Here is a 22,719-nt window from a genome sequence, read left to right on the forward strand (position 1 = left end):
GTCTGGGGCCTGTGCGTTGAAATGGGGGAGGCCACAAGAGTGGGAGGCCCCCGTACCGCCAAAAAAAAAAAAAAAAAGAGGGCAGGATAAGACTATCTTTTTTTAAAATCACCAATTAAAGCTACTTTTTAAGAAAGAGGTAAAATGGGTTCTTCTTAAGGCAAGGCCTATCCTCCATCTTCACACAACTCCAGCATTTAGCCAGAGATTTCAATTTCCTAATAGAGGAATAAAAATAGAGCAAACGACATTTTTACTTAACATTCCTAAATAGATCTGAAACAACAAAAAGAGGAATCCAATAAACCAACTGCATATACTCTCAATGCTAAAACACAAATGATTTCAAGAAGGTAATTTTTTACAGACTCTAGCACTGCAATGTTAAATAAATGAGGTTTTTACTCACAGAACAGGGATGAATATAATAAAGCACTGTTTCCAAAATTATATTTTACAAGAGCCTTCTACTCTAAGCCTAATACTAACTCAACCCACTTTGATTTTGCTAGCTCCTTGGTTTCATTAAGTTCAAGAAACATACATATGACTGGTACCAAAAACACCAGTCCTCATAGGAAAAACAGTAAATTAGGGAAAGTATTTAAGAATACATCTTCCCTTTTGAAAAATGAAATTAAAAACCTAAGTCTTTTCTACATTAACAAAACCAGCCTAAAAGTCTGGAAATAACTGTAAAACTAACTCAAATTCAGTTCATCTAGTATTGTAGGTCATCAGAAGAGTTACTAAAAAATTTAAAAATTCAGGCAAGATAGACATCAAGAAAAAAAATAATGCCAACTTCTATATTTCTCTAAGTTTTACAACCCCCGTATCTGTATCCACTGGCCCAGCACCAGGTTACAACCCTTTGGAAAACATATATACAGTCCAACTTACCAATTGGTCTTTTCGCCGGGACAAATGCCTTCAGATTCTTCCCAGGGCGATTTGTTGTAGCGCTGGAGGAGGATGCCGTTTTGGAATTGGATGTTGAAGGCAACAGGGTACGTGGTTTCCTGGATGCAGCCACCTTGGCATTGGATGCTACCTTGGAGATGACAGTACTGAGGGTTGAGAGGTCCAGGACTGAGGGTCGCAACCTGCCTGTGATATAAGCAGCTAGCCTATTGGCTGGATGCAATGCCCCCATCTGTCCCAATAGCAACTTAGCCTGCGGGTAACTCTTACCATTAACCTGAAACAAGTGGCAAAGAGAAATTCTGTAAAGATAAAATTCTCTTGCTAACTCATCTCCCTTGACAAGGGTTTCATTTTTACAAGGTTTTAAAAGTCTGTTTTTCAGATTTAAAGGGAAAAAGAAATGGACTTTTTCCATTTGGTATAATCTGAGTATTTAGGAGATGAAAAAAAATGTTGCCATCTGATACTCTGAACTAATCTCATCTCCTTCATTTTGGTAGTTTGGAAACAGAGAATCTTAGAAACTCATCATACCTGCATCCTAGATATGTGGAAGATACAGTCAAATCTAAGGAACCATCCAATTGTTTTACTTGTCAACATGCAACTCTGGTTAAGCTATTAACAATCATCAGCAAAAAATATGAGTAACTGTGTTCCATGAAATCTCTCTGACAAGACCAGTGGCATGATGAACCCTTCTCATAAGCATCCTTCATATTTGAAAAATATATGGTGAGTCTACTTTAACTTATGAGAAGCCACGGTTACAAATACCTAAGCCACAAAGTCACCTTAGTTTTCAATTTTCAAGAAAACTCAACTTTGAAGATAATTGTCTTCATCTTTTGGACACAAATTGGACTCAAGATAAATGCTAGTTGAAACTCAGTAATTTTTAAAATTATCAATAAATTGTCAGAAGAAAGTGAATCAATGAATGAGGTAAAGATTTTTCTCTACTGCCTGAGTTGACAGACCACCCCATCTTAGGCATGAGAATCATTTTTTTTTTTTGAGAATCATTTTTTAAAAAAGAAAACAAAAACCTCCCAAGTTCTCTATGTCATATTGCTAAGTGACTAGAGGAGATATCCTTTCCTGTCTCTCTTTTCCATCATTTAAAGGGGTGAGGGAGTGGAGTGAGGTGGGGAAAATTCTACTCTCTAAATTAATAGGGAACTGGTGAGGAGAATAGCTACACCAAGCTTCTCTCTCTTCTAAGACACAAAATTACTCTTTGCTACTTAAGTAAAATTGTTATTATTTCCAGAAATATCAGGAATATCTTTGCCCCATGTTTGATACAAAGAATACGATCTTTCCATCCTAAAGTAAACTTTACTATATAGTCTTCCAGGTTCTGTGGAGTCTGGATCAGATACCCCTGTCTGCTCCTTTGGGACTTGCTCTGAACACTACTCAGCAGCTCCCCCAAAGCATACCTTATGACAGTGGCCTGACTGCTTATGCAGGTTCATATTTTACAGTGGCTTTCTGAGTCCTAGACAGGAGAACACAAAATTTCTATGACTCTATCTGAGGGGCGTCTTAGTCTCACTAGAAATGATCTCAGGTAATGATCTCTGTCTGTTCTCAAAGTGTCAATCAATAAATGAAACAGGGAGAAAACACTCTTCTCATCATTAAGAGTTTAAGAAATACCAACAGAAGCAGTTACATAGCAACTGCAACAGACAGTTTTTAATTAAGTAGATCAGTCGTAACAATGGAACAGTCCTTAGTCCAGAGAAGCAGTTGAGCTAGTAAAGTCAAGTAACCTTAGCAATAAAGTCAGACACTACCCCACATTTGGTACTATGATATAAAAGTGCATTTGATATGTCACTGAACAAAAAGAGAAAAGCTTTTTGACTGTGACTACATTTTACCTCAGAACTTTTCTTTCCAAAGGATTTTCTAATGCCAGTATAATTTTACTAATATACCTGCCTGAATTACTTAACAGCAAGGATATAGATATTTGCCCTACAACAATGATTAGACTGCAAAAACTCTATGAATCAAATAAAGAAAAAATACGTAAATTGTGGCTCATTTTTATATTTATGTATTTGAATAACACCATTCTAAATTAAAAATTTCTGCCAAGTTTCCAAACATATACTGCCTATCTTAAAAGTCAGTTTCACCTTGTTTTATTTTAAAAGCTGTCTGCTAATAATAATCCCAAGAACTAGACTGAATCCCTTACTATCCTTGCTTGACTGTCAAAATATCACTGCAGCCCAGGTAATACAGTTTAAGAGCAACTTTCTAGGAAGACTAGAAAGAAAACTATAAGCCAATACAGTACTCTACCTTTCCGTTTGTAAATGTGCCAAAAATTCACCCTAGGTATGCATCTAACCTAGGCCTATTACAAAAAGAGATAATGATTTTGTCACCCAGTTCCCAGGAAATGTGAAGATAAGTAATATAAGGCCCACAAAGGGTTCTGAAAAATCAAGGTGTTACCTAAGTATAAAAAGGTGCTACATCCAGATTAAAGATAATTCTCACCTGGATAAGCCCAGATGTGCTTGAACTGGGTTTACGTTTATAGGCCACAAGCTTCCCTGCAGGAGAAAGCCCTGCATAAAAGGGCAGACCTTTGCCTCCATGTAATCTCTCCCTCACTGAATCCAGGGCATCTGTCTGCACAGGAGAGATATCATCCATTTTCCCAGGGGATAATGGACCGTCAGGAGTCTCTGATCCAGATTTCTCAGCCATATCATCTTGGTCTTGACATGATGGCATAGAGATTTTCACACGAGAAGAATAAACAGGAGGATTCTTTTCACCCCGGCTCTTTCGCTGAGAAGCCAACTCAATGATGAAGCTGCCCACCTTAAGTGACTGTGGCATGTTGCTATTGATGTGCTGCGATAAGATGCTCAAAATCTTGTTCCGATCCTCCTCCCAGTTGCAGTCTGAGATGATTTCTATCAGTTTGGTGGGACCGCCAGGTGACCTCTGATGCACATAGGAGGTAGAAGAGGATTCCCCTTCATTGCAGGAAGACTTCCAGCTCTTTTCTGATGAAGAATTGAAAGATATTTCTGTATCACAGAATTCTGTACTGAACTTTGAAAAATTTTTATTTTTCCTGAGTTCTCAGAAAGTGCCAGGGGCATAGAAATTCAACAGTTGCCCAGTGTCCCATTCCCATGTACTTTCAGTGGTAATTTGACACTCATAATTTGGGAATTTTCCATGAAAAAAAAGATTCCAGATAATCAGACTATAAAATCTTCACTATTCTGCTCACTGGGCTCTCAATAAAAGGGAGTCCCTCTTAAGACTGCCCTAAAAAGCCATTAACTATTACCTAAGAAAGTATCACCTTGCAAACAAAGTATATAACCAAGGTTAGGCTTATTTGGGATAGTGTACTTGCTATCCATATGGGCAAAGCAAAGATACTTGCAAGATGCTTTGTAATATGTGATGGGTAAAGTCAACCCTAAAGAACAGCAGCAAGAGAGATGGTGTTTGGTTTAAAAAAAAAAAGTGAGCTCTATCTCTAGTTTCCACTGCAAATACTTCTGAATTACTTCTGTACCTCTAGATATGATTGCTCCACTTCTACATTTTATGCAAAACCACTCAAGTGTTTATATTCATGGCAACATATTAACTAAATGTATATCCACTAGCTAGATTTCTATAGCAGAATCTCCCAACCAATGTACTATAGTTACAGATATGTCAGGATACAGATCCCCTCAGCCTGCAGGGTGGTCATGCTAATAGGTAGCTTCCTCCACTTGCCCCGGTGTGCTAGCAACATTACCATCTTTTGTGTTTATCATGCCATTAAAAAAAAGTTAGGAGGCACTGCTGCTTAAATGTCTGAAGTTTTAAAGAGCAAAACCAAAACCAAATAGTTAACTCCCTAGACACTACCCTTCACCATAGTAATTCTGGCAGTAGCCTTTACTAGATAAATCAGCGATACTCCTTCCTTTCTCCCTCTGTATTTCTCCAACTGTGGCAACTATTGAGAACCCCAGGGAAAATTTCAGTAGCTAATGATGCCAATATTGCTGAGGTTTTTATATAAAGAAGTTTAAAAAAAAAACACTGACTTCATCCTATATGTTTCTTGCAACAACATACCATATCAACACCAACGAACCGTATTTCTTAGAACAAGAGTGATAAACACAGCAAGTAATTGGAAAAAAACTTATCTATCATCTCTATTTTTAGCAAAAACTAGAAATGGGGTAGGTGGACATGCTCTGGATTGGTAGCTTTGATTTCCCCCCATTATTAGTATAATCCACACCTATATAACATAAATACTATCAAATGATAAGACCTAGTTTTCATTCTGACCTTGTGATTTATCAGAATCGTCCTCCAGGTCACACGTGATTGGTTTCAAGGGCTGCTGTTCAGAATCCGGCTCCTGACAAAGAGAGTAACACAGAAAATACTTCAATTCAACACATATTTAATATCAATAGAGACTAGGACATGAGAATTAAATTTCTCAAGGAAGCCTAAAACGGTAGAAAGATTAAAGTGCTCAAAGAACATCTTCACACCCACATGCACAGGTGCATTACTATCATATTATACAACTGTAAAAACAAGTAGTCTTGCTGTTTAATGTCCTTGACAGTGACTGAGTTACCAAGAAAGAATTAACAGTGCACTTTATAGTGTAATTCTAGTAAAGAAGGAAAAATATTTGATGTTTAATGAAACAAGTTTCAGTTATTTAGAAAATTCACTGATGTGGAAAGATGCAAATACTAACAATCACATTAATTAAAACCAAAAATGTTCAAACTTTTAAAAGTTACTCCAACATCAGAAAGAATAATACTTTTAATGACCTTAAGGGAATATTCTCTAGAATAGGCATGCAGAGAAACATGTAAATTGATAGACACATTATGTAAACCTTCTCTGCCCGTTCAGAATTATTTCAAATTATTCCGATAGTAATGCAAATTCTAATACCAGCAACAGGGAATCGGAAGTTAAAAAGAAAAATCTATGCAATAAGTAATTCACCTTTACACTACAGTTCTCAGGACTAGAATGACATGAGCCCTGCTGCTGAAACGACGGGGATGGTGACGGTGATGGTTGTCTCTGTTCCTCTTGTTTTCGTTCATACACTCGAACTCGGGCACAAGTCATCATACTTTCAAAGTACAAGTAGACTGGATCCTTGTCTTCTTCCCGAATCTGTAAGTTTCATACAACAAAACATTCCAAACACTGGGGAAAAAAGTCTCTGGGACTCCCAAAGGAAAAGGATGTTTAATCTTTGCTTCTATTACAACACTTAAAAAATTTTAATGCAAACTTTAAAGTTAAATAGTACAATTACAGTTTGTATGTGCTGAATCTTGGGGCAGTTAGAAAGGATCTGGTTCTCTTTTAAGAAAATTCAGCACACCAGAGCAGCGCTTCTCAAATTATCTGCAGTGAAGGATAAATTTCTTAATTACCTGTCACACACAGACTGATACTTTTGTAAAATAAATTACCAGAAAAACAAAGGCCAGGTTTTTCAGTATTAGATTTAATAGATAAGAATTTCTCTATCAACTTGTAGCAAAAGTTTCTCAACATCTACTCTCATTTTCTATACTTATTTCATCACAGACTAATAACAAACAGTTATGGATCAGCACTGTACGAGACCACACTGAATAGCACTGCGCTAAAAGATCTTCTTCAATTTAATGGACTGTAAAGACTGAAATTGATTTATTAATAATCAGAAATGCTTAAGCTATTAACACAAGAGAAGCATCAGCTCTTTTACCTATCATCTTCACCTGGTCATGCAAATGTTATTTTAAATCTTGAACTTTACTGAATATAAAGAAATTTGCTTTAAAAAGATCACAGTTATTTTTTAAAGCTTCTTCCTAATGCTTTTCTAATAACGTATACTACATACATCTTAATCACTCAATATTCTATACTACAGGAATAAGAGTACCTTTTGCAAGTCATGTTTAAAAAAAAAGAAGGCCCATCTTTATATGATCCTTCTAAAGAGAGATTTGGCTATCTTTAAGAATTACAGTAATCCTGCACAGGTCCACTTACACACCTTTTCGTCAACAGTAAATACTACAGTACTACATGATCCTCGGTTGGCTGAATCCACACATGCAGAATTATGGACACAGAGGGTTAACTGTAACGTTATATGCAGATTTTTGACTGCACAGGGGGTCCACACTCTTAACCCCTGTGTTGTTCAAGGGTCAACCATACTACTATTCACTCTACTTTTAATGACATTTTTTTTAAATGCCATCAATTAAACTGACTAAATCAAAAAAGGAGATGGCTTGCAGACATATTACCTGAAAGCGCCATGATTCACAGAATACAAACCAAAAATCTGGTTGAAACCCATCAACTTTACAAATGATTTTTGTAACTTTCAATAAAAGATGTTAACGCCAAGCTTACCACAGGATTGGGTTTGGGAGTATATGCCCTTGCAGGTTTAATTCCAGTGAGCAGTTTGCCCTTTACAGTAGTAGATAAAACTTCTGGCTGAGGCAACAACAATGGTTTCATAGGCTCAATGACAGAAGGCGTTGGGATATAAACTGGCTCTGGATCTACTTCACCTTCTACTTTCACCCATAATGGGTAATGTCGAACAGGCTGTTCAGGCTCTGTTTCACATATAGCTTAACAAAAAGAAGGGTAAGATTGTTAGGTGCCTTTGGCAACAAAAGTTCACTGAGGCATTGCCAAAATAAAATATGCTCCCTCATAAAAAGCACCAACTCATTAAAATAATCAAACAGATGCCCCCTAAGAAATCCTTTAGTTGCCCTCATGCACCTTAATTCATTCATCTATTAACCAAATATTTGTTGAATACCTATTATAAATCAGATACTGTTTTAGACACTAGAGTGAAAACAGCTATGACTAAAACAAAGTTCTTGCCTTCACAGAGTTTATAATCCATAGGAGAAAACAAACTAATAAACATATAGTATCAAGTAAAAAGAGCACCACTGAACAATATAGCTGGGTAAATAAAGGATGAAGAGTTAACAGGAGATGCTGTTATATTTAACATGGTCAGAAGAGACTTCCTCTAGTATCTTGGAAAGGTAATCATTCTATACTACAGTTTTTAATTTTACAAACAACAAATATTTATTGAACCTTGCTATGTACAGACTCTAAGCACTTAATATGTTTTAAATCATGTAACTGTAACAATAGTCCTTGAGGTATTATTATTCCCATTTTGCAGAAGCTGAGGTTCAGGCAAGTCCATCAGTAAGAGGCAAAAGCAGGATCAAACCCAGTCAATCTGGCTCCAGAGCTGTTACTGTTGCCTTCTGATGACAAATTCTATTCAAAAGTTAGCCTGAACTCAGCACAGGAGCAAAAATACATTTAATACAAAAGCAATGAAACCTGACTGAGATGAAATCATACTATCAACAAGTTCCACAGAAAGGAAAACATGCATTGATTATTTAACCAAATTAAATGGAGGATCTAGGTTAATAGGCTACTGGCTTTATTCTTAAAGCAAACTGCCCAATCCCATCAAGAAGACAGAGAAGCAAACCTTGTTTTTGAATTTCAATGGTCAGTGCTCTGAGAGGATGTAGCTGACTCTGAACCAAAGACCCAAAATCTATGCCTAAAGTCATATAAAATGTGACTACGCAGCAACTGACACTTAATCAGATACTTAATCTTTTATAACAAAGCAGTATCCAAACTGCTACCTGATTTCGTAAGAAGTACATCTGCTCTAAACATTAAGACCCAACTAGTAAAGAACAATTTTGCCCAAAAGTCTCCTAAGGCTAACATCATTCAGAGCATAACCACAAAATACTGAATAAAGGCTTAAAATAGGGAGGAAAAAACCTTCAGAGCTAGAATGTGATTGGCCAATTAATTAGCAACTTAGCAGTCTCTGTTAACCAACTTTTATAACTTAGCTTATTTATCACATAATTCACAAAGGCTGGTTAAACCCTAGTATTCATTCATGTATTCAAATATTTAAATGTTCACTATGTATCAGACTTTGTAGATACAGTAACGAACAAAACTGACAAAAACCCCTGCCTTTATGGAGCTTACATTTAAAGTGGAGGGAAGAGGGTAAGACGGGCAATAAACAAGACAAATAATGAAAATATGTTGGATTTTGATAAGTGCTTACAAGAAAAAAACAAAGCAGAGAGAAGTAAATAGTATGTTTAGGGAGTATGTATTTTGAGGGGGAGTGTTGCAATTTTGAAAAGGGTAACCAGGGAGACTTCCCTGGCAGTCCAATAGTTAAGACTTTGCCTTCCAATGCAGGGGGTGCAGGTTCAATCCCTGGTCAGGGAACTATGATCCCACATGCCTCATGGCCAAAAAAAAAAACAAACCCAAAACATAAAACAGAAGCAATATTGTAGCAAATAAAGACTTAAAAAAAAAAAAAAGGTCCACATCAAAAAAAAAAAACTCTTAAAAGTAATAATAACAATAATAAAAGGGTAACCAGGGATGACCTTACAATGAAGGTGGTATATATAGAGCCTCTACCACTCATTTGGTTAAAGCTTTATTGTCTAGTTTTACAAATTATTTCACACACATATTAATTCTACTACAAAAATAAAAGCCTTCAGGCAGGTCAAGTACTATTGTCTTACCTCTCTTAATCATCTTTCAACGATTTTCTAAGCCTCCATAAACTAATGATTATAATAAGTAAAGAACCCTTCTCATCTTTTTTTTCTTTTGAAAATAATAGCTCCTTAATATACAATACTTAAGAAGAAACCCTCTTAAAATGTCTGAAAACATCCTAATTCCTCATAGGGAATCAAAGACAACTCTAAAGTTTCAATTGTGGATAAGAGGAAAAATGGTGGTTCCAATAAATAGGAGAGTTCACAAAACCTACTGAATTGAGTTCTGTTTAGGTCATGTAAGATGGGAGTGACAGCAACATAACCAAGTAGGGTAAGCAATAAAAATTAGGACTGTCATTGGCAGAGACTACACCAGAAGCCATGAAAATGGACAGACTCCACACAAGGGCCAAAACAACAGTCCACTTCCTCACACTACATTAGCCCACTGTCCACTTGATTCCTTTACACAGCCTGGAATACAAGATACAGCACTTCTCTGCTCCCCTCACAATACACTAGAGATACTCGTACCCCTTCATCTGAAACCCAGATAAAGGGAGCTACTAGCAAAGGCAGGATAAGGGGAGAACCAGAGTAGCATATATTCACAGAAACCAAGAACAGAAACCTGTTTCAAGAAAGAATTAATATCCCCTCATTTCTATACAAATGCCTTCTAAAATACACTATCTTCCCGAGGTTCCCTAGCGTTATCACTCTGTCTTCTGAGTTCTAGATAAGTCTTTTGTTCATGACACTTAAAACATATGGCACTTTTGTTATTGTGGCACTTAAAATTACTATAAATATATATCTACAGATTACCATATACCTGTTTCATCAAACTGACAGTAACCTTTTACAGATGGACTTAGAAACTAATTATCTATATCTTAACTCCTCTCATTTCTAGCAGTGCCCAGCATACTTGCTCCATAAATGAAGTGTTAGACATGCCAAGTCTGAGAAAACTGCTGTGCTAATAATCAGCATACTATATTCATCTCCCTCTTATTTTGAAGACATTTTCAACCTTTTTTTTTTTGTTGTTGTTGTTGTTGTTGTACGCGGGCCTCTCACTGTTGTGACCTCTCCCGTTGCAGAGCACAGGCTCCGGACGCGCAGGCTCAGCGGCCGTGGCTCAGGGGCCTAGCCGCTCCGAGGTATGTGGGATTTTCCTGGACCGGGTCACGAACCCGTGTCCCCTGCATCAGCAGGCGGACTCTCAACCACTGTGCCACCAGGGAAGCCCTATTTTCAACCTTTTTATTGTGAAATATAATACCCATAAAGTGCAGAAACAATGTATATACACCTTAATACATATTAACAAATATATTGTACAACCATGTAAACACTCTACAGATTAAGAAATGAAATACTGCCATAAACCCCAGAAGCCTTTGCATGCTTTTCTCAGTCATAATCCTTCCCACAAGGGACTCACTTAAATGACAGCCACCTCCCTGCTTTCCTTTTTTAACACCAAACATCACACCTATACATCATAGTTTAATTTTGCCTGCTTTTGGACTATACTACAAAGCTATAGTAATCAAGACAGTATGGTACTGGCACAAAAACAGAAATATAGATCAATGGAACACGATAGAAAGCCCAGATATAAATTCACACACATATGGTCACCTTATTTTTGATAAAGGAGGCAAAAATATGCAATGGAGAAAAGACAGCCTCTTCAATAAGTGGTGCTGGGAAAACTGGACAGCTACATGTGAAAGAATGAAATTAGAACACTCCCTAACACCATACACAAAAATAAACTCAAAATGGATTAAAGACCTAAATGTAAGGCCAGAAACTATAAAACTCTTAGAGAAAAACATAGGTAGAACACTCTTATGACATAAATCACAGCAAGATCCTTTTTGACCTGCCTCCTAGAGAAATGGAAATAAAAATAAACAAATGGGACCTAATGAAACTTAAAAGATTTTTCACAGCAAAGGAAACCATAAACAAGATGAAAAGACAACCCTCAGAATGGGAGAAAATGTTTGCAAATAAAGCAACTGACTAAGGATTAATCTCCAAAATTTACAAGCAGCTCATGCAGCTCAATATCAAAAAAACAAACAACCCAATCCAAAAATGGGCAGAAGACCTAAATAGACATTTCTCCAAAGAAGACATACAGATTGCCAACAAACACATGAAAAGGATGCTCAACATCACTAATCATTAGAGAAATACAAATCAAAACTACAATGAGGTATCACCTCCTACCAGTCAGAACGGCCATCATCAAAAAATCTACAAACAATAAATGCTGGAGAGGGTGTGGAGAAAAGGGAACCCTGTTGCACTGTTGGTGGGAATGTAAATTGATACAGCCACTATGGAAAACAGTATGGAGGTTTCTTAAAAAACTAAAAATAGAACTACCATATGACCCAGCAATCCCACTACTGGGCATATACCCTGAGAAAACCATAATTCAAAAAGAGTCATGTACCACAATGTTCACTGCAGCTCTATTTACAATAGCCAGGACATGGAAGCAACCTAAGTGTCCATCGATAGGTGAATGGATAAAGAAGATGTGGCACATATATACGATGGAATATTAGCCATAAAAAGAAACGAAACTGAGTAATTTGTAGTGAGGTGGATGGACCTAGAGTCTGCCATACAGAGTGAAGTAAGTCAGAAAGAGAAAAATACTGTATGCTAACACATATATATGGAATCTAAAAAAAAAAGGTTCTGAAGAACCTAGGAGCAGGACAGGAATAAAGACACAGACGTAGAGAATGGACTTGAGGACATGGGGAGGGGGAAGGGTAAGCTGGGACGAAGTGAGAGAGTGGCATGGACATAAATACACTACCAAATGTAAAACAGATAGCTAGTGGGAAGCAGCCGCATAGCACAGGGAGATCAGCTCAGGGAGATCAGCTCGGTGCTTTGCGACCACCTAGAGGGGTGGGATAGGGAGGGTGGGAGGGAGATGCAAGAGGGAAGGGATATGGGGATATATGTATAGCTGATTCACTTTGTTATAAAGCAGAAACTAATGCACCATTGTAAAGCAATTATACTCCAATAAAGATGTTAAAAAATATAATAATAATAATAATTTTGCCTACTTTTGAAATCTTTAAAGCACGATTACAGAGATGTGTTCTTTGCATAGCTTTTTTTCTTCTCACACACATATCTGTAAAATGCATCTACATGTTGTTGTGCATAATTCATTTATTTTTACTGTGGTATAATACTCCACTGATTATTCATACTATTATTTATTCATTCTACTGCTATTAGGTATCTGGGTTTGTTTTCAGATTTTAGTTACTCTGCGTCATGGTGCCATAAACATTGTTGTAGACCGCAGTTCTGATGGTTACCTAGGAGTCAAACTGCTAGATCAAGGGCATGTGAATCACCAATTTCAGTAGGTACTGTCAAACTACTTTCCAAAGTGGTTCTACCAATTTACATTCCCATTAGCAGTGCATGAGAGTTCCCATTTATCAAGAGTTGATATTATCAGAGGGTTTTTGTTATAACCATTCTGGCAGGCATGTAGCGGAATCTTGCTGTGGATGTAGTTTGCATTTCCAATTATAAATGAGATGTTCAACATCCCTCCTGGCTATTTCTAGGTCCTTGCATTTTCATATAAATTTTGGAATCAGCTTTTCAAGCTTCACATAAAAAGCTGTCAAGATTTTGATTAGGATTGCAATGAAATTACAGATGAAAAAGAGGAGCACCATTACAATATTCAGTTTTGCTTGCTAACAGCTTTTTGTTTTTTTTTGGTTTTTTGGGTTTTAATTTAAGAGTGGATATTGAGAGGTTTCTGGGGAGATGGTGGAGTAGGCAGCACCGCATATATAACTCCAGATCTGAAAAACAACTGTACTGACAGAATCTGTCTGATGTATTTTGAAACTCTAGATTCTGCTGAAGGCTTACAACTTCCAGGGGAAGACCTGGACAGTAAATTTTGTGTTCAATTTCAGCTCTTGGCACAACAGCAGCTACCCATTCTTCATCCCTCCTGTCACCTGGCAGGCAGCTGGGCATGTGTTCCTGGAGCAGCTTACACACAGTGGCCAGGGTGAGCAGAAAGGACCTTGTCTTCCAAATATCAGGGATCTCTGCTTTGACTGCTGCTTCTGGCAACAGAGGTGCAGACAAAGAGTCAGGAAGCCATTGCTGCTGAAGCTCCCCACACTATTGCAAGGCGTTACCCCTTTGTCTTAAGTAACTTCCAGGGGATTTAAATGGACAGCACCTTTTTCTCCTCTTCATTTTTCACTTTTTCCCCTTTTGGGGAGCCAGACACTAAAGACTAGAACACTTAAAAAAAAAAAAAAAAAGAACAAAAAAAACAAAACCCTGCATATATGAGGAAAATCAGAAAGTGACTATGCATGCCCAATGAAAGGCTCAGAAAAGACCTGAGAATACCTTAAGTTTACACCTCAGGTGGATCCTTGGCACAAAGACAGCCTACAACAATCAAAAAAACAAATAACAAAACAAACAAACACAAAACCCTGAGGAAGGAGAATCTGATTTCCAGAGTTACCACATTATTAGACTCAAATGTCCAGTGTTCCACAAAACATCACAACGCACACAAAGAAACAAGAAAGTATGGCCAATTCAAAGGAAAAAAATAAATCAACAAACTGTCCCTGAAAAGGACCTAATGACAGATATATCAAAGACTTTAAAACAACTGTCTTAAAGATACTCAAAAAAATAAAGGAAGATGTGGAGAAAGTCAAGAAAACAATGTGTAAGTAAAATGGAAATACTGATAAGGAGACATAAAACCTGAAGGAAACCAAAAAGCAATCCTGGAGCTGGAAAGTACGGTAACTAAAACGAAAAATTAGCTAGAGGGATTCAAAGACAGATTTGAACAGGCAAAAGAAAGAATCAGTGAACTTGAAGATCGGACAATGCAAATCATGGAGTCTGAGGAACAGGAATAAAAGAGATTAAAGACAAGTGAACAGAGCCTAAGGACCTGTGTGATACCATCAAGTGGACCAATATAGGCATCACAGGCATTCCAGAGAGGGAAGAGAAAAAGAAATGGGCAGAGAGAACATCTGAAGAAATAACAGCTGAAAACTTTCAAACTTCAAGGAAAGACATGAATATAAACATCCAGAAAGCCCAACAAATTCCAAGATGAACTCACAGAGACCCACACTGAGACACATTATAATCAAACTTTCAAAAGAGAAAGACAAGCAGCAAGAGAGAAACGAATCATCACAAGGGATCCTCAATAGAAATATGAGATTACTCATCTGAAACTTTGGAAGCCACCAGACAGTGAGCTGATCTATTCAAATTGCTAAAATCCTGTATGTGGCAAAACTGTCCTTCAATAGTGAGGGAGAAATTAAGAAATTCTCAGATAAACAAAAGCTGAGGTAGTTCATGACCATTAAACCTGCCTGCAAAAAATATTCAAGGGAGTTCTGCAAGGTGAAATGAAAGGACACTAGACAATAATTCAAACTTAGATGGAAAAATAAAGATCTCACTACAGGTAAATACATGGGCAATTATAAAAGCCTGTATTATTATAACAATGGTTTGTAACTGCACTTTCCATTTTCTACAGGATTTGAGAGAGTAATACATTTAAAGGGAAAAAATCATTACTATGAAAGTTAGTATTACTGTATTTTTTTTTTTTTTTTTGCAGTACGGGGGCCTCTCACTGTTGTGGCCTCTCCCGTTGCGGAGCAACAGGCTCCGGACGCGCAGGCTCAGCGTCCATGGCTCACGGGCCCAGCCGCTCCGCGGCACGTGGGATCTTCCCGGACCGCGGCAGGAACCCGTGTCCCCTGCATCGGCAGGCAGACTCTCAACCACTGCGCCACCAGGCGCAGTGCCTTAATTCTTAAATTATGTAGAAAGCAAGATTTGGAGTTATAAACTAAAAATACAGGGGCTTTCCTGTTGGCACGGTGGTTGAGAGTCTGCCTGCCGATGCAGGGGACACGGGTTCCTGCCGCGTTCCGGGAAGATCCCACGTGCCGCGGAGCGGCTGGGCCCGTGAGCCATGGACGCTGAGCCTGCGCGTCCGGAGCCTGTTGCTCCGCAACGGGAGAGGCCACAACAGTGAGAGGCCCCCGTACTGCAAAAAAAAAAAAAAAGAAAGAAAGAAAGAAAAAAGAATTAAGGCACTTTAAAAAATTATTTATGTTTTTGAGCACACAATGTATAAATATGTATTAGTGTGACATCAACAACCAAAAGGTATGGAAACATAGCTATAAAGGAGAAGAGTTTTTCTGTTATTCAAGTTAAGTTGGTATAAATTCACATTAGAATGTTATAACTTCAGAATGATAAATGTAACCCCTATGGTAACCACAAAAAAATAGCTATAAAGGAAATAAGGAAAACCTTTAAACATTTCACAACAAAATATCAACTAAACACAAAATAATACAGTAATGCAGGAAATGAGGAGCTAAAGAATTTTAAGGCATATAGAAAACAAACAGCACAATGACAGAAGTCCCTCCTTATCAATAATTATTTTAAATGTAAATAGATTAAATTCTCCCATCAAAAGAAAGATTGGCAGAATTGATTAAAAAAACGCATGATCCAACTATACCCTGTGTACAAGAGACTCACTTGAGAGCCAAAGATACAAACAGGTTGAAAGTGAAAGGATGGAAAATGATATTCCATGCAAGTAATAACTAAAAGAGAACAGGGATGGCTACACCAAGATCAGACAAAGTAAACATTAAATCAAAAAAGGTTGCAAGAGACAAAGAAGGACATTATATATTAATAAAAGGTTGAACCCATCCAGAAGAAACTATCACAAACATTTACACACCTAATGACAGACCATCAAAATATGTGATGCAAAAACTAACAGAATTGTATTAGATGGCATCTTCTTCCTTCATAATGCTGTTTCGCCTACACTGAAAATCTGTAGTTTATTGTAGCAACCTTCATTAATTATGTGAGATAGATCTGGATAACTTGCTGCAGCTTCTGTATCAGCACTTGCTGCTTCTCCTTGCACTTTTATGTTTACTGAGACAGCTTCTTTCCATAAATCTCAAGAACCAAGCACAGCACAGCTAGCTTCAAACTTTTCTTCTGCAGCTTCTTCACCTCTCTCAGCAGCCTTCATAGAATTGAAGAGAGTTAGGCCCTTGCTCTGGATTAGGCTTTGGCTTAAGGGAATGTTGTGACTGGTTTGATATTCTATTCACCACTTAAACTTTCTGAATGTCAGCAATAAGACTGTTTCGATTTCTTATTATTCATGTGTTCACTGGAGTAGCATTTTTAATTTCCTTCAAGAACTTTTCCTCTGCATTCACAACTTGGCTAACTGGTGCAAGAGGCCTAGCTTTCAGCCCATCTCAGCTTTTGACATGCCCTCATCACTAAGCTTAATCATTTCCAACTTTGATTTAAAATGAGAAATGTTAAGACTCTTCCATTCCCTTGAAAACTTAGATGCCATTGTAGGGTTATTAATCGGCCTAATTTCAATATTGTTGTGTCTCAGGGAATAGGGAGGTCAAGGAGAGGGAGAGAGATGGGAAATAGCCAGTAGCTAGAGTAGTCAGAACACACACAACATTTATTAAATTTGCCATCTTATACCGGTGCAATTCCTAGAGTCTCAAAACAATTACATTAGTAACATCAGAGGTCACTGATCAAGGATCACCAAAACAAGTGTAATTATAATGAAGAAGTTTGAAATACTGTGAGAATTACCGAACTACAACACAAAGACGTGAAGGGAGCATATGTTGCTGGAAAAAATGGTGCCAACAGACTTGCTGGACGCCAGATTGCCACAAACCTTCAATCTATAAAAACTGCAGTATCTGCAAAGCACAATAAAGCCAAGTGCAATAAAATGAGGTATGTGAATGTCTTTTTCTTTATCCCAATTACATCAGCTTTATAGTAAGTCTTAAAATCAGGTAGTGTAAGTCTATCAACTCTGTTCTTTATCAAAGTTGTTTATTAAAGGACTATTCTAAGTCCTTTGTTTTCCATATAAATTTTAGAAACAACTCACCAATTTCTACCAGAAGCCTGTTGAGGTTTTGATTGGAACAGCATCAAATTTATAAATCAATCTGAGGAAAACTATCTTACCAAGAGTCCTCTGATGCATGAAAACTGTGTACCTCTCCATTTACTTAGATCTTTTAAAGTGCTCTAAGCACTTTTTAGTATAAAGTGGTTTTTTTTTGCAACTTATCCTTAAGCATTTCATTTCTTTGTATGTTCTTTAAATGGTATATTCAACTCCAATGTCCAGTTGTTCATTGGTATATATACAAATACACTGTATACTGATATTGTTGTATGCTGTAACCTCACTAAACTAACTTACAGTCCTAGCAGCTTTTTTGTAGATTCCCTAGAATTTCCCTATCTATGAAAAAGCCAATTTTATTTCTTCCTTTCCAACCTGGATGCATTTTCTTTTTCATGCCTTACTGCACTGGCTAGAATGTATGATGTTAAACAGACATGATGAAAGAGGACAATATTCCTCACTCCTAATCTCTGGGGAAAAGCACTCAGCACCATTAGTACATTGGCTGTACAGGTTTTTTTGTTTTTTGTTTTTGTTTGCGTTATAGTATTTATTCATTTGGTTGTGACGGGTCTTAGTTGCGGCTCACGGGTTCCTTAGTTGCAGCACTTGGGTTCCTTAGTTGTGGCATGCGAACTCTTACTTGCAGCATGCATGTGGGATCGAAACCAGGCCCCCTACATTGGGACTGCAAAATCTTCTCCACTGCACCACTAGGGATGTCCCTGTAGAGTTTTTTAATAGATGCTCCTTATTAGGTTGAGGAAGTCTCCTTCTATTCCTAGGGTGCTTAAGAACTTTTACCAGAAATGGATTTTGTCAATTTTTCAAAATATCTATTGAAATCATCACATGGCATTTTTTAAAAAATCTGTTACGGTAACGGTGAACTACAGTGATTATTTTCAGGTGTTAAATTAACCCTGCAGACCTGGAATAAACCCCACTAGGCCATGATGTACTTATCCTTCAAATATACTCTTGGATTTGATTTGCTAAATTTTCATTTAGAATTTATATATATATATATATATACACACACATATATATATATATATATGTATATATATATATATATATATTCATTCCTCAGGGATATTACTCTACAGTTCTATTGTAATGTCTTTTTCTGGTTTGAGTATCAGGGTAATGCTGGCCTCATAGAATAAAACCATTTTACGGAAGTGTTTGTGTAGACTGGATATTATTTCTTCCTTAAACAGTTTTGTAGAATTAACCATGAAGACATCTGGAACTGGTGTCATTATTGTGGGAGTTTTCACTACAAGTTCACAAGTACAGGGCTAAGCAATTATTTATTTCTTCTTAAGTGGGTCTGGTAGATTTGTATCTTTCAAAAAAATTTGTTCATTTCATCTAAGTTGTCCAATTTATTGGCATCAAATTGTTCCTAATATTTCCTTATCATCCTTTTAAAGTCTGCAGTAATGTTACTTCTCATTCCTGATACTGGTAATTTTTGTGTTCTTTTTTCCTAATCAGTTTCCTACAGATATCAATTTTATTGATCTCTTTACATAAAGTTAACTCGTAGGTATACATCTCCAACAAAATTCTAAGTGGGCTGAGAAAGGAGGAACACCACATTTTTAATCTTTTGTCAGGTACAACCCGCAGCAGCTAAGCACAGTGCTTTTATATCAATACCACCTGCAGTATTTTTAGACAAATGCAAGAGTAAACAGGTGATAAGAGTGAAGGCCAAATTTCAGAAATTGTATCTTACACAGTAGAAAAAACACAAAGACTTGGAAAACTTGGGTTCAAATCCCTACCGCTCACTTAACAGCAATGTGGCCTTGAGGAAGAAGTCACTTAAATGCTCTAAGCACTCGGTTAGTGTATTTGTAAAATGGAGAAACCTCCTTATCACAAAAGGCTGCAAGATTTAAATGACATACCCTTATACAGTGCTCTTCACAAAGACTGTCTAATAATGTTAATATCCCTCTGTTCACATCAATGGATTAATGGGCCACTAATGGCAGAACAATTTTTAAGTCTATTACAATGACAAAAAAAGCTATCGTCAAATGCCTAGATTTCATGCATCAAAAACACTAATTTTTAATTTATACATTACAGAATAAATACACAAACACGAAAAAATTCAAGCTGTACAAAATGACACAAAAATGAAAGGCAAGTCTTCCACCATACCCAGTGTCACAGTCCCCACGACTGACTACTTGCAACCATTTGTGTTTAGTTTTGGTGGTTACCTCAATAATCCTAAAGCAAACACTTTCCCCTAAACTCCATGATTTAGCAGTGGCTAAGGACTCAAGTGTGATGAAAGATAAGGAAATTAGCATCCTAAACTTGCTCCACTTTTCATTTTCTGCCGGCTATAGCGTTACTTTCACATTGTCATGGTTTATAGCACTGATTTCTGTTCTAAAATTCTATTTGGAACTTTAGCAATTTGTATATGCCAATTGTAAAAATCAAAATACCAATACATTTGCTTACAAAATTATGCTTATGTGATCAATCCTTGTAGAATCAACTTATGTGACTGACCCCTTAGAGGAAGAAAATGCAATTCTATACCACTAAATTTGTTGAAACTGTCCAACAGATTCTCTTTTCTTTTACTCTTAATTGCTCAAAATTTTACCAAACATTGTACTGGTTCATAGTTGGACCATAATTTTCCTGTACAAATTTTTTTCTTCCAGTATTCTTTTTTTTTTTTTGGCGGTATGCAGGCCTCTCACTGCTGCAGCCCCTCCCGTTGCGGAGCACAGGCTCCAGACGCACAGGCCCAGCGGCCATGGCTCACGGGCCCAGCCGCTCCACGGCATGTGGGATCCTCCCGGACCGGGACACGAACCCATGTCCCCTGCATCGGCAGGCGGACTCTCAACCACTGAGCCACCAGGGAAGCCCCCCTTCCAGTATTCTTGTTTTTTTTTTAATTGATGAAGGTGGCATGAATCTTCACCTAAACATTAATCATCCAGGTTCTTAACCATGTCATTTCTTAAAATAATCTTCTCAGCATCTTTTGATTTTCTACTTTAGCTTTTTTTTTTTTTTTTCCTGCAGTACGTGGGCCTCTCACTGTTGTGGCCTCTCCTGTTGCGGAGCACAGGCTCCGGACCGCAGGCTCCGGACGCGCAGGCTCAGCGGCCATGGCTCACGGGCCCAGCCACTCCGCGGCATGTGGGATCTTCCCGGACCGGGGCACGAACCTGCGTCCCCTGCATTGGCAGGCAGACTCTCAACCACTGCGCCACCAGGGAAGCCCTGATTTTCTACTTTAAATTAGACTACTTGCTTTCTAGTCTTGCTTTGTAGTTGTCATTCTAAGATTGTTTTCTCCCCCTCTTGGGCTGGGTCCACAATCACTAGGTGTTATCTCATGCTTCTTGAATTTTTTGTTTTCCATTTTCTGGAGCACAACCTCAAGAAATTCACCAGGAGTCTGCAAGAGATCAAATTCCTACATCCTGACTGTATGTTTTAATATATCTCCATCTCATGCATAATTATAAATTATGATTTATAATTTGGCCAAGAATGCTAGGTTAAAAATTCATCCAATCCCCACTTGACTCTAATTTTTTTTGGGGGGGGGGTGCTTAGTCGGGTCTTAGTTGCATCACACAGGATCTTTCATTGCAGTGCGCAGGCTCTTCGCTGCGGCACGTGGGCTTCTCTCTAGTTGTGGTGCATGACCTCCAGAGCGAGTGGGCTCTGTAGTTGTGGCGCGCGGGCTTCCAGTTGCCCCAAGGCATACAGGATCCTCCCCGACGAGGGATTGAACCTGCATCCCCTGCATTGGAAGGCGAATTCTCAACCACTGGACCACTAGGGAAGTCCCTAGACTCTGATTTTAGAAACAATGATGCAAATGTCCAGTGTTACTTTGATATCAAACTGATTCTAAATCCTTCCTAGGAAAAGTGCCTTCTCTTTAAGAGTTCAGGGTATCTTCTTCACCCTCAGTGCTCTGAAACGTCAGAAGAATGTGTCTAGATAGAGTCACCTTAAAATTATTTCTGCCTGGTATTCAGTGGGCCCTTTAAATCAGAAGTGTCATGTCCTTCAGCTGCGAGACATTTTCTACCATCATTTCTTTTTTTTTGGGGGGGGGGGGCCATGCTGCACAGCATGCAGGATCTTAGTTGCCTGACCAGGGATCAAACCCTTGCCCCCCACAGTGGAAGCACAGAGTCTTAACCACTGGACCGCCAGGAAAGTGCCTCCACCATCATTTCTTTGAGTAATTTCTCTCTTCCATTTCTCTCCTCACTTTCTCCAACTCCTTTAAATCACAGCAATTTTTTTTCTCGTTTTCCTCCTATCTTTTTGCAAAACATACTGATAAATTTCTTCAACTTCTTCCAGTTTTTGTATTTCTTTTTGTTTGTTTGTTTTCGGTCTCAGCAACATTTTTATCTCCAAGAACTCTTCGCTACTTCTACTCCTTTTACAGAGCAATCATAACACAAACATCTTCCCTCCTTTCCTCACTGTCCCCTAACAGTACAAGAAAATTAATGGCTCCTAGAGCATAGTAGACCATGTCTTTCAGTAAGGACTATACCAGTGAGAAAACCCAAATATACTATGATAATTGGCTGCCTTCTGGAGTTTAACTGATTAAGACACAGGGTAAAGACTCTACAAAGAAAGCAAAGTAATAAACCTAACAGATACACAGTATTCCTACTGCTGTGGCTTTTGTAACTTATTTCTGTTGCTTTGAAATGGAAAAGTGTTGCTGTAAGTGCAGGATGGGAATAAACTCAATAAGGAGATATGTATAAAACTAAATTAATAATTTTGTATTATATTTCATTTTAAACCTTTTAACTCATATTTACAGAAAGATCATTTAGGTATATGAAGGTAGTACCTTATTTAAACACTGAAATACCAATTAAAACAGCCTGGCGCTGGTCACAAAATGGACAGCAGAAACCAAAAACAGACCCAAACAATGGTATATTTTAATTTCCTGTATCATAGGTGACATTTTAAACCGGTAGGGAA

General features: G+C 37.7%; 1 protein-coding gene across 1 annotated transcript in view; it reads right to left on the reverse strand.

The window, feature by feature from the left end:
- The window catches only part of MGA (MAX dimerization protein MGA), an 88,735-nt gene that overhangs the window by 20,946 nt on the left and 45,070 nt on the right, over nucleotides 1-22,719 (reverse strand). Inside the window, exons 9-13 of the mRNA XM_007460202.1 lie at nucleotides 7,387-7,613; nucleotides 5,962-6,138; nucleotides 5,275-5,347; nucleotides 3,451-3,968; nucleotides 904-1,054 (exon numbers count right to left, since the gene is read on the reverse strand). Coding sequence (XP_007460264.1) covers nucleotides 904-1,054; nucleotides 3,451-3,968; nucleotides 5,275-5,347; nucleotides 5,962-6,138; nucleotides 7,387-7,613 — 1,146 coding nt within the window. The remainder of the gene's footprint in view (nucleotides 1-903; nucleotides 1,055-3,450; nucleotides 3,969-5,274; nucleotides 5,348-5,961; nucleotides 6,139-7,386; nucleotides 7,614-22,719) is intronic.

This window comes from Lipotes vexillifer, unplaced genomic scaffold, assembly GCF_000442215.2.
Source record: "Lipotes vexillifer unplaced genomic scaffold, Lipotes_vexillifer_v1.1 scaffold408, whole genome shotgun sequence".
Taxonomy (NCBI): Eukaryota; Metazoa; Chordata; class Mammalia; order Artiodactyla; family Lipotidae; genus Lipotes; species Lipotes vexillifer.